This window comes from Mugil cephalus, chromosome 19 (genome assembly GCF_022458985.1).
Source record: "Mugil cephalus isolate CIBA_MC_2020 chromosome 19, CIBA_Mcephalus_1.1, whole genome shotgun sequence".
NCBI classification, from domain to species: domain Eukaryota; kingdom Metazoa; phylum Chordata; class Actinopteri; order Mugiliformes; family Mugilidae; genus Mugil; species Mugil cephalus.
In genome coordinates this window covers 23,077,867-23,091,441 of record NC_061788.1, presented here as the reverse complement: position 1 = coordinate 23,091,441, position 13,575 = coordinate 23,077,867, and the positions used below count along the sequence as shown (strand labels likewise).

General features: G+C 40.6%; 1 protein-coding gene across 7 annotated transcripts in view; it reads right to left on the bottom strand.

Annotated features, from left to right (window-relative positions):
- Positions 1-11,031, bottom strand: part of thnsl2 (threonine synthase-like 2) — a 30,918-nt gene extending 19,887 nt beyond the window's left edge. The window contains exons 1-4 of one of the 7 annotated variants that reach the window (XM_047569997.1): positions 10,908-11,031; positions 4,712-4,943; positions 1,109-1,303; positions 173-325 (exon numbers count right to left, since the gene is read on the bottom strand). In XM_047569997.1, coding sequence (XP_047425953.1) covers positions 173-325; positions 1,109-1,303; positions 4,712-4,934 — 571 coding nt within the window. In that variant the 5' untranslated portion in view covers positions 4,935-4,943; positions 10,908-11,031. Of the gene's footprint in view, positions 1-172; positions 326-1,108; positions 1,304-1,507; positions 4,687-4,711; positions 4,944-5,159; positions 5,444-10,907 lie in introns of those variants that run through there. The other 6 variants (XM_047569996.1, XM_047569998.1, XM_047569995.1 and 3 more) reach the window with 6 other exon arrangements.
- Between the last annotated feature and the right edge of the window lie 2,544 nt (positions 11,032-13,575).

Genomic DNA, 13,575 nt, shown 5'->3' with positions numbered 1-13,575 from the left:
GGTTACTTATTTTGGCCACGCCATGGCCTGGGGTGATTTGGTGAAATTAAATTACCAACTTGATTTCAGGGGGGACACGGGGTCCTGTTGGGGGTGCAATAGAATGGTAAGGGAAACACTGAATGTTACAGTCATAAATAAACAGATATTCTTTCTGCCTTTTTAGATATACCTGCAAAAACATGGACATTATCTTCCAGGCAGGAGATCATGTGTTTCTCTTGAACTGGAGTAATGCGGCCTCTGGGATAAATAACCACCACATCCAACCCACTGAGACCTTTTGCACTCTGTATAGCTGAGCCACCAGTGTCTCCTGATGTACCTGGAGAGGAAAACCACAAGTGAACTGATTTTCATTTATGATATTTATATTACATTCTATGGTATTAAAATTGGTTGCATTTTAGAGCTAAAAGTGACTGCAAAGACTTTTTTTTTTTACTTTGTATTGTATAGATATTGATGTACATATAACAAGTCAGTGTATTTCTACTGTAATATTTCTGATGAAGGCACAGTAAATTACGTTTTGTGATATATGCCACAGCATATACAGCATTCTGTAGCACACCATCGACACTCGATGTTAAAATGATCTTAATGGTGTACAGTTTAACATAATGTACAACGTTAGGAAATGTGCATAAAAACTTAAGCCCTTTCCCTCTAGTTTTAAGCCATCTTATTTTCAAAATGCTGTTTTTGAATGGGAAAAAAAATCCATTTCCCTCCATAAACAGGAACAGAAGAAATTAGGAGATGCTGCTGTAGACCATTACAACCAGTATAGTGAAGGAGGGTGAGTGTTGAGTGACACACCTTTCAACACATTGAAGTACTATTTGTTTTCTGTGTTCTACTGGCAGTCTACATTGTTTTTGTTCAAATACGGTGGAAATCATTTGATAACCTTAACCATATTAAAAAAGGATTTATTTTTAAAAAAGTGTCCAAACTGGAGATTATTCTACAGGACCTTTTGTATGAGTTACAATTGGAATGCCTTATATTTAAATTATATTACTAAGGGAATGAAAGTGTGGAAATGATGGAATAAGTAAAAGCTTTAGTTTCATCACATAGTAATAGCTTTTTTCTTTCTCACCTACAAGAACAGTAGCTCTACGGTTCTCCTTTTGCAAGAAGTAGTTGAGAAAACGCACAGTGCAGGTCATAGCTAAGTCCTTAAAGGCTAAAGTGGCTCCATGGAAGAGCTCCAGGACCGACAGTCCATCCTTTAACCGGATTATTCTAACCACCTCAGGCACAGAGAAACCAGACAAGGCTTCACCCACTAGGACTAAGAGAGGGAAACACACAACAGAAAGCAATTCATCACAAAGGCAAATTGACTTGTTTGAGTTTTCTTAAAGATGTTTCATGTTTGATCATTCAAGTGGATTCTTCAGTTGTAAATGAGTAGAGGGGAGTTTAGTATTTTATTATGAACATCTGATGGTGGTGTACACACATGGCTAGAGGCTCTTAATGATCCAAAACTCACCTGTAATTACAGGAATTTGTTTCTGTATAGATGGGGTCCTGTTTTTTTCTCCCCCATAAACAGCCACCAGCTTACAGCTAGGTTCCATGGCAAAGGCTCAAATTTTCAGGAGAGCCCCAAATCAGCAGCTCGGTTAGAGAGTGAGACACTTTCATTTCACCTTTAACGCTCTTATATAAGAAGCAGAACACATGCTCAACAAACCGGCAACATATCTATCTGGGGTGAAAAGAACTGATGACAACATCATCCAGCAAGGCAATCAGGAGAAGTTACCCACCCAATTTTTTAATTGATCTCACCTTAGGGAAAACCCCAGGATGGGTCAGGGGGCTCTACTTTGGGGAAGACTTTCGGGACAGTAGTGTGTGGCAGTCCTCTAATCTCCCCCCACCCTCCTCCTTATCTTTGACTTAACTCCTCTATTGGGGAACCTTTACCCTCCTGGGCTCTCCCATCTCTCCAGAGATCTACACAGCAACCGTTCTTAATACAAAGTAGGGTGAATTAGAAAGCACAGGAAAGCTCAGGATCTTTCACTCCACCAGTTCTTACCAACACCACATGTCTCACTAGCCCTGTACATCCATCCACATGCTCTCAGTCTATCTCTTATCCCCCCAATATTCACTGAGGTGTAGCACTGTCCTCCCTGCCACACCTGTCACCTCACTCAATAAAGATCAACGAACTAGCTTACAGGAAGGGCCAGTGATGGTCATACACATGCACTTAAACAATAAGAAGTAGCAGACCTCATTACAGCTACAATCTTTCTTTAGGAACAACAATCTGAGCAATAGTAGAACAACATAATTTGAAAGAAAATGCTACCCTTGCCAGTGCTAAACGACGAGTGGGTTGTCCAAGAACTGAAGGGTTAGCGGTTCTAGTGTCCTTGGGCAAGACACTAACTGCGTTTACATGCATATGAAAAAAAATTATTGCCTTAATCGGACTATAACAGGAGAACTTAAGTGCATGTAAACACGTTACTCCGATTAAAATCGGAGTTGTCATTATCATTATTAGTTCAGAGTCAGTGCGTTCACATGCAGAGCTAAATCGAGCTATGCTCAAAATTCGACTTTCTGACTACAGTCCTTGTCCCGGTTTACATATAGCGCAAGAAAACCGAATAACTGCTTTCCTCTTCCACACTAGGTGGCGATACGTGTCTTTTCAGCGGGTTATTACCACGTTAATACGGCCCGATTTCCGGTTGACCTATTACGTGATATATTAAATAAGAGTCGTTCATGCGGCGGACCGGCATTTCAAACAACAACCAGACGGATAATATTTAATTTTTTAACCTTGTACGTAACGTTCGCGCTACTTCTAGTGCAGATAAGATCCGCGCTATCCCTCAGACAGTTCTTCTAGCGGCTCTGTTTCTCTTCTTGTTTTTCTGCGCTCGGCTTTCTTGGATGTTTTTGTTCCAGGGCACACGGCAACGCAGTGGTTGTGGAGCATTCGCACACGCATTATCCGATGAAAACTCCGATTCCAATCGCATTACCTTTGCTGAGATGGTTTGGTATTAATCTAGTAATGTTAGTGGATGACGTGGCAACGTTTTTACACATTTTGCAGATTGCTTTAGCATATTTCTAATCATTTGTCTTTTTATTTTTACGTTGGACTTCATTGAGATGCGTGCTTCAGAGCATCTGAACCATCCACCACAAAGAGGTGGCGGATACACAGCAGTCAGGACTCTTATGCCACTGTGAAGTTTCTTGCCACAATTTTTTCATTAATGTTGGTTGGATTTTACCTCAACACTTTTAGTTTAGCATGTTAATTTGTTCAAGAATAAAGATGAAAAAATAGATAAGTGGAGACTTATTTGTAAATGCTCCAAGTTCATGTGTTTCCACAGGGTGGACTAGTTTCCTGTAGCACACAGGTGTCAAACATGCAGCCTGGCAGGGGGTCTGGTCCTGCGGAATGAATTTACAGTGTGCAAATATTACATCCATATGACATCCAACCGACACGGAGACCTAGAACTAATTGCACGTTTTCTTAAAAGATGTCCAGTTTATTAAATGTAAACACTTTCATAATGTTATGCACTGGCACAAAGGCACTCATTTGGAGCTGCCGTTATCTATAGGTTAACACACTATTATGTTACTGGTCCAGGCCTCTTCAGATCAAATTAGATTTTTATGTGAAATAAAAGGAGTTTGACCCCCTGCTATAGCAGTTAATTTTCCTGTAGCTTCGTTTGGCTCAGCAGCAGGTTTGAAACGCAAGTGCATTATATATTAGTATACATTTCCAGTTATCTGCCGCTGGGACGATCAAATGAAGCTCTATAGCATCCGATGTCCGAAATGTATTTAAATTTGATGTAGAAAAGACATCTAGAGCGACCGCATTTGGACTATAATTAGACCTTAGACCCCCGTTTGATAGACATAGGAAAAAAGACGCCATCTGGTGTCACGATCTGCACCTTCGGGGGACCTATATTAGATGTCCAAAAACGACCTGGAAAAGACGTCGTTTGGACGGCTCTTTACACAATGGGTTACTTTTTAACATTCATTTTGAATTTTTAACATTATAACTAACAACTCTGACGACTGACATTAGCTAACGTTAGCATCATCGTGATTAAGTGTTAGCCGCACACATACACAACTGCTTTGTTTTCATCCATAAGAGGGCGTGGTCTTACCAGTGACGTAAGGCTACTCTCTTCCATACAGTATGGAGATAAACAACAAGGGGTCGACCAGTCCTTCGTGTCCGTCGGATCACTCATTCATTCAGCACGCACCCACATAAAGTATTACAATCTCTACCCAGGAGAAATTGGCAGATACACTACAAATATTAGCATCAAGGAACTCAACATACTGTATACATATTATACATATATTATATTTGTACAGTCTATGGAACTCACATAAATTGTAAACTCAATGGCATTCCCACTTTTCCACATTAACCACGCCCACTTCCAAACTTCTGCCCGGTCGATAGGCTGCAAGAACTCTCAAACAAGCGCTGAGAGAACAAACTACTGTTTATCGCGCAGTACGTAACAGCCTGAGCTGTGAAAAACCAAGACAGCACTGGATTAATCTGAGCCTTGTACCTTGAATAGATTGTGATATTGATTTATATAGCACATCCATTATCATCAAAATACACATTGTGATGACAATAAATATTAAACCAGCTCACTCTCCAGGTCATCTCTAGGGATCAGCTGAGTGGGAACGAAAAGTGAGGCGACCTCCACCACCAGTTTGGAGTAAGGCAACCCCTTCCAAGACCTCAGGATCTCTGGGTCCAGCACAGGGACATTCTCTGGCATGAACATTCCTCCATCTGGAGCGTAACCTGAAAAAAGCACACTCTTGAAGTCCCATCCATGGACCCCACCGCGAGTGCTGCAGTACCGCATCCTCCAAACCTGGAAATAACAAGTAACCTGTCACACCAGCCTGCCTTGTTATATATATCATCTTTTTCATTTTCGAGAATGCACTTTAACTGGAATGCACTGCTTCATAAACCATGTATTTAAAGAGTTAATGTTAACAAATCGCCAAGGCTTGATTAGCAACTGGGTAAAGTGGGCAAACTAGCAAGGAGACACAAAAAGTCTAATGACACCCTGAACACATACAATGTCAAGCGGCGATCTATGACGAACCGCGTGTATTATTATTATTACATTTATTTCCGTTGTCGTTGTCTTAACCGTAGGTGTCCAGTAGATTACCAGTCCACGACGAATAAAGAGTTCACCAGTTTACGGTGTTGGATGACGTTTCCTTCTTCTCCGTTCAGAGTGGTTCATCAGCTCAACCGCTCAGTTTCACTCGCCATTATGCAGAGTGAAACTCAACACAGCGAGCCAGTCGCCGCCTAGTGTGTCGGTGGCGTAATTACATAGCTGCCATTTCAAATTAGCCACCCTTAGTACCCATTGACTGAATATAGACAAACCCCAAACCCATCGTGACGTCACCAGTTGGATTCTGAGCCTCGAAAATGAAGTAAAGTAAAGTAGCCTGAATGTTGAAACCATTGACTGTTTTTGTTTGTTTGTTTTTGATTGTTTTGTTTGTTTAACCATTGACTGTATATACACCAGACAGAAACCTCCAGAGGGGTATTGCACAAAACCAGGATAAGGGATTAAGCTTGGATATGTTGGTTATCCTGAATGAATTTAGCTCCAAGTCGATTGCATAAAAGTATGATAACTTTATCCTGGACAAGTAACCATGGTGATTTATCTTCTGCAGCTAGCCTGCTCCAGACCAGGCTAAGAACCAGGATAAGATTAATCCTGTGTTGGATCTGCTGTCAACACTGCGAGAAATTAATGTGTTTACAGCATTCCCATGGTCTTTGTACACATGTTAGATAAGTTCAATCATCCTGCAATATGTTCCTCTCTGACCAGTTGGCCAGTAATGTTGTTTGGGAAGTCGAACTCCAGAGAATGAATCTAATCCAATACATCATTTCTTAACCTACTGTACATCGTTACACACTCATAATATCCAAGACTCTTACAAATATACACCACACATTACACAAATATAATATAAAAACGGATATGCCATCATGAAGAGGAAACAGATGAATGGGGAGTTGGACCTATATGTATACTATGTTGCTCCCATCAGCCGTAGTAGAGACCATCTTTCAACTCCAGCAATCTTTAAAAGTAAAAATCTAATCAATTGCAATGATCCACATATTAATCAGACCTCTGACTGAACTTTGACGAGTAGTCTTTATTAGTATTGGGATATAACACTCGGCCTGACAATAACAAACCAAATGAAGGAATAGAGATATTGTTGAAGTTAAACACATAAGTGAGAATTATGTGGAACCCTTAGAATTGTCTTCTGTCTGTAATATTTAAGTAGTGATATATAATTCTCTTTCATTTTTTTCCCCTCATTCCTATGTTCCTATGTCCTATGATTTTACTGTCTGATGTTTGTATCTTTTAGAAGCTTTCAGTGTTGGTGTTGTATTAATAAAGACACGATTCCAAATAAACCTTGCTTCTTTTTTTTTCTCTGCTGAAATATTTTGTCTACTGATATGAGCTTTTGTCTTTATATATAATCTGTGTAAATAAATACTAGTTGTGCTGCCAGAGCACAACCAGCACAACGAAGCAACACGGCACAGAGCAGATTGTGCGGGACAGGAAGTCGTGCGCAGAAACAAAATAAAACATCCGTTTAATTTTCAAAATAACAATAATAATAAATAATTTTCTAATAATTAACTTGCCTTTACTTCACGAGTCACCATAATGGTCCTTCAAAAAGCCTCAGAATGCTCCATTTTTACCTCAAAATTTCAAAAGCTCTGCATCACCCTCAAGGTTTTTTAAGATTTCTGATACATCTGAACACATGATGTTGAAATGGCATATTGTTTTGTTTTGTTGACTGTGTGTGTTTATATTTTTCACTAAAGGGAAAACAGGATAGGGAGGAAAAAGCTGAGTCAAACCAAGCTCATCTTTGGGCCAAGCAGCAAGAAGATGAGCAGTGAAGAGAGAGATAGAGGGAGAGCCTTTTTATTCCTAATCCATGACTTGATGAAATTCATTCTCCAGTTTTAAAATGGGATTCATTTGCAAATCATTTAGGATGGGGGTGATGTTCTCTGATAACAAACAAAACAAATAAACCTATTCAAAAGTCATAATTATGATGTTTTTGCTCCTTAAGACTCTGAAAATGGAATTAAAAAAATTTCTGGAGGAGCATGCCCCCGTACTCGCCTAGAAGTTCTGATTCATGACCTCAGTATTTTTTGGGGCCCTGCGTATGACCCTGGCGGCAACCTCCCGAGTGAGGAATGGATTGTAAATATGTCCAAATGGCCAGCTATAATATGTCCCGACATATACAGTTATCTAACTGGGAAACCTAGCGTGTACACTAAGGACAGTTTGCGTGCATACACATCTTTGGATGTGTATATTTATGTACTTTGTGGTCATGTGCAAAACTTCAAATGTTATGACACGAGTTCAGGGTTTCACGCTTTGAGGGCAGGTGTCCTGCCTAGCCAGAGACAGGAAGTAAAGGCAAACCTTATGATACCTGGGTGTACGTGCACAGAGATCTAGGGTACATTCTAACCGCTAACTGCACATTCATGGCAGGGTAAGTCTCACACAGCAGATATTGTGAGCTTATGATTTCATGCACTTTTACTGATAGATCTATCCATCGCACCTGTCTCGCCTTTTGTTAGTTGTTCCAATTGTTGCTTCTTGGGCAACAATTGGACCCCGCCGAATATTGACGGGTATTTCACAAACTGAATTTACGTAATAATACATCAGTAATTTCACATTTTTTTCTGCAGGAATAAATTAAACGCAATATTTACATATTAAATATTTTTGATAAATCATAGGCTAACTGTTATTTTAAAATTACTCTTTCTCATGTGATAGTTCTTACATCTATACATTTCCTCCTTCACTTCAGCAATTACAACGGAATATCTTCAGGCACTCAAAAACATTTGTCCAGACGCTGCTTTATTCACATCCATCTTGTGGCCTGGAGCCACAATAATTTTCTTCTCTTGGCAAAAGGATGAAATCTCTTCAGGATATGAAATAGTTTCCATCCATCCTTTTGCCGATTCATGCAGTTTACAGGACAATAGCTCCTTGTCATTTTCTTTGTCCGCTGACTCCACAGGTAAACAAATAAGAAATTTCCCACCTTCTGCCGCCTGGCTGCTTATATGCGATGATGTTGCACAGAAACCCGTCTATAGATACAGGTCCGAGTGATGAAGCCCGTGCGAAAGTGCAAAAAGTTGCAGTTCGTGGCTGCTTGAGGCTACTGCAAAACGGAGCAAATTCCCATAGACCTCCACGTTAAAAAGTCCAACTTTACGGCATTATTAAACATGTTTACAGCCTGGTTCAAAAAACGTTTTGGTCTCAGTGGTTTATTTCACTACTCATGACAACTGTACGGGCATTTCTGTTTTGAGTGACAGGTGAAGTAGGGGCGCTGGCAGAGGCCGCTAGCTGCTAGTCTTGGAATCTCTGTTAGTCCTCTCCTGAGCTAATGAAAACCTTTTGGCTGAGTTTCAGGTTTTGGTCCATTTTGGGCCATTTTAAATAAAAAAAAAAAAATAGTTGTCTGCTTTGCTGCACCTCCTACAAGGCCGTCCGGTAAGTATTTTTATGGTCAGTGTCAGTACCCAATGTAGTCAGTCCGGTTGCTGAAGTTAACTATCTAATTAGCCAGCTAATGAATTAGCCTTAGGCTAGCCTTCCAGCGAGGCTCTGGTTCGTTAGCCAGGCAAACGGGAGGGTATCAATCAAACCGCCACTGAAGTCAGAACATAAATACTTTTAAATAAAGTGTCTCAGTTTGAGAAATATTAATCGACCACGTAAAGTAGGAAACGTTAATGTCTAGTTCACACTACTTTTTCCATACAACCAATGTTACGGTAACAACGCCAGACTTGGTTCAGTTTAATGTGAGCTGTGTTCAGTTATATTAAAATATGAATGTTATATTACAATATGAGTCCATACATAATGTCTACATATTTAAACCAGGTTATATGTTAGTAGTTTAAGTTAGACAGTAATGTAAATTAAGGTCGAATAACCAAAATGTGAATATATGTAATAATATTCCGTACACATTCTGTACATGTAACACATACATTATTTTACATGTCTATTTGTCTGTGTAAAATTCATGATTCAATTTGTGCTCCAGATTTTCTACATGCGATGAAGAACTGGACTATCAGGACTTCTCGCTGGAAGGATAAGGCTAATTACGGCTAATTTATTAGCTGGCTAATTAGAAAGTTAACTTCAGCTACCAGACTAGCTATGACACCGACACCGACCATAAAAATATTTCTCCAAATTCACTTACCAGATGGTCTTGTAGGAGGTGCAGCAAAGCAGACAACAATGATTTTTTTTTTAATTAAAATGATCCAAAATGGATCAAAACCTGAAACTCAGCTGAGAAAGGATGTCATTAGCTCAGGTGAGGACTAGGAATGTTGTTCGGATTTAATGATTCCAATTCCGATTCTCAATTTCGATTCCTGTCCTAAACGATTCTCGATTTCGATTCTTTTAGGTGTAGGTCAACAGGGCACAAATATTTCACTCATTTGAAAAAGCCTTTACACAGGCCATTTTTATTTATTTACATTGCCAGTTAATTTGATACAGTTTAATTTGGTTGCTATACTGTAACTAGGGTATTCAATTACAAGGGACGGTCCCTAACTGTAACTATAAAACTGAAACTTGCTGAAATAACACTACAAGTTGGCAGCAGTCTAAAAACCAAAGAGCTGCAGCCCAGGTGGGTGAATATACAGTAGCCCCTTTCACATCGAGCGAAAAACCCAGGTCGATCTGTGACGACCCGGGTTTTTAGCTCAACAAGTTTTTGTCTACTCCCATAAAGAATGATTTCTGAAGGGCAGAGATTTTTGTTCCTTTTTTTCCAATCAAACAAATCAAATGTGTTGTTACACAATTGTTAATGGAAGCGCATAGGTGAACGGCGACTGTGTGACTGTGTTTATATACAGCTTGTATAGCAATATCCCACACTTTTTTAAGTGTGGGATATCGCTTTTAACGTTCACGGCAGCGCTCTGCATCGAGGAAACAAGGAGATTTGGCAGCAGATATTGGGCTCTGTGCAGGACACAGTGATTTATTCTAATATCAGCAGCCTTTTGATAGAGCGGGGGTTTGACCGGTCCATTCTTCAGGTTATCAACAAACTGCAATGTCACACAACGGGTTGACCCGGTATTTTCAGACCCGGGTCGACTCGTCTTTGGTGCTTTCACATCACCAGAAGTCCCAGGTCATTTCCTTCTATTTCCCAAGCAAGCTAGACTGACCTTCTTACCTACACGTGCATGATAAAAATTTCTTTGTAACTTGTGTGCAATGGCATTAAATACAGTATATTATTGCGTGGAGTTGGTATGTTTAGAAACTTTGATGCTCTTAACTTAATATTCATATAAAACATGCACATAAAACACAAAATGTGGAATAACCTAATAAAATGTTTGGTGAGGACAAAGTTCATTCGAGAGTGGCCAGATTGTATTAAAGTGACAGGCTCAGATAAGCACTAGTTTTCAAAATGTGACGCAGGTTCACAAAGATTGAATAGTTAAAGAGGATAAATTAGAATCAACAGCAGGAATCCATGGAGCCAACATGACTTGTTTCAGGACTGTAGTGTAAATAATATTGGTAACGTTGACTTCTGATAGCTATCACACCTGCTAAGTGAGCACATATTGTCTACATCTGACTACCTATTATACTAGCACAAAGAGACAGCATTCTACTTACCGATTGTTTAATGATTCTTCGTTCTTGGTTCAAAGAAAGACAATCATAGCAAGTTATAAATTTCTAATGCTCTCTGTGTGAAGAAGCATAGATCTATTGACAAGCTGCTGATTGTGAAAAGGAAGATAAAAGCTGAGCTTGACCTTTGAAGCCACCTACTTACTTACAACCTACTTACTAACCAAGCTGTTGCCCTTTTGTTATTATATCAATAATTTACATTTACCAGGTTTACTCACACATCTCTATTCACATTATTTTCAAATTTGAAAGAAAATACCTGCAACAATACCATAGTGGGTGTGCAAAAATGGCCTGCATGGCAATTTTTACAAGTTGAAAACAACTGCTGAGCGAAAAGAACATTAAGGCTTGTCTCAGTTTTCCAGAAAACAGTCAGTTGGAGGTGTGTGTCCCATAGCATCTGGTGCAAATTAACACCGCATTTCAGAAAAAGAACGTCATACCAATAGTAAAATATGGTGGTGGTGGTAGTGTGATGGTCTGGGGCTGTTATGCTGCTTTAGGACCTGGACCTGAATTCTGCTGTCAAACTAAATATCCTGAGGAGAATGTTGGGCCATTTGTTTGTGACCTCAAGTTGAAATGAACTGGAGATCTGCAGCAGGACAATCATCCAAAACACACCATCATGTCCACTGCTGAAGTAAAACAAAAAAGACTTGGAGTGACCTAGTCAAAGTCCTGACTTGAATCCTATTAAGATGCTGTGCATGACATTAAAAAGGAGGTTCAGGTGGGATTGGTCATCTGCGGGGCGGGTGGGTGTCTCTTGGGCCGGCAGTCTGTGGGTGTACGGCGGATGGTCCAGGCAGATACCTGGGTTCTCCAGTGTCGTCTTGGCTAGGCTTTATCTCTATGTTCCCCCCCTGCTCCAGTGGCCCGTCCTTCCTTGGTTGTTTTGCCAGTGCCCATCTGTGGAGGCATTGCTGAACTCCCAGGTGGGTCTCTCTGGCCGGTGGGGTGTCTCCGGGCGCCTGGTGGTCAGGGGGCGGTGTTCAGGGGAGGATGTCGGTGGGTGGATGCACGGGGGTGTGGGGGCCTTTCTGGCTTGCACTGGTTCGTGGTTGCTTGGGTGGTCTGGGGGTGCTCGCTGTTGCTCACCATGTGCCCCAGGGCGTGCCCTCTGGCTGTGGTGGTTCTCTGGGCTTGGTACCGATGTGCTATCACACTAGGGTGGTGGTTCTCAGGGTCTGGGTCCCCTGACCCGACTCTGGGCCCTGGTAATGGTCTCAATCATATTTAGGGAATGCCCACATGCATGTGTGGTGTCACATGCCAGAGCGTGCTTGGACACATCAAGAAGAATTGATGCGTCCCGCATAATAAGGGCTGGACTGCTCTTTCACTCTATCAGTATGTGCCCAATCTTTGACTCAGCTCCTCTAGCGGGACATCCTTACCCTCCTTGACTCTCCCATCTCTTCAGAGACCTACACAGACCCCCCTGGACCCCCTTATTCCTGAGTGAGGTGACTTGGGAAGCACAGGATCGTACATTCCACCAATTCCTACCAGCACTCTGTCCATCCTTCCACATCTTCTCTGTCCTTAGTTCTCCCTCTCTATTCACTGAGGTATAGCATTGCTCTCCCTGCCATACAAGGTCACTCCACTCAATAAAGTTCAACAAACTAGCTCCCAGGGAGGGCTGGTGATGGTGTTTAACTATGTGACAAATGCAGACAAAAAAGGAGGTTCATGCTTGAAAACCCTCCAATGTGGCTCAATTACAACAATTCTGTAAAGATGAGTGAGCCAAAATTCCTCCACAGTGCTGTAAAAAACGCAAGTTACCACAGTGCTTGATTGCAGTTGTTGCTGGTAAGAATGGCCCAACTGGTTATTTGGTCCCTCACTTTTAGGGAGGGATTTTGTTTTTCCTTAATAATAAGAGCCATCATTTAAAAACGGTATTTTGTTTACTTGTGTGTTCTTCTTATATTTAAATTTGTTTGGTGATCTGAAACATTTAGGTGTGACAAGTGACAAAGATGAAAAAAAGAAATAAAAAAAAATAATAATAAAATAAAATCATGAAGGTTATGTGATACTGTTTTTGTTTTAAACCTCCAAAACCAATGAGCAGTTTTGGAGACAACAAAAAGAAATACAGCACTGTGATTCAGCTGGAATAAGGCTTCAAAAAGTGATCAATATGTGAATGGCAGACTTCTCTGCTTGGACCAGCTGCAGCTTAGTTTGTCTCTTCACGTGCCCCTTATCATCCGCTGTCTGATTCAGACAGTTCAAAGACAGGATCGCCAAGAAAAACACCAAAAGCAGCCCGTTATTCTGTAGCCAATGTATAGTATAGCCCTTGATTATATGTAATTTGCTGGTAGCTTTCTCATCTGTATAATTTATTAATAGTTGTATATGCGACCGCCTCAATATTAGCTTACTAAAACCCGCTGTACAGCAAAACATTGCTCATTTTCCTAATCTCACCACAACAGTTATTGCAGACTAGATTGGCCTATAACAGGACCACTTGTCATTTGCCTCCATCTCTCCCTCTTTATTCTGTGGTCAAATTATGTTTTAGTAAAAAAGCACTGGTATGACCCATAATGCTAAAGAGTGTTTTGCTCTTTTCATTAAGTTGGCATGTATCATACTTGTACTGGCACATGTAATAGGAATC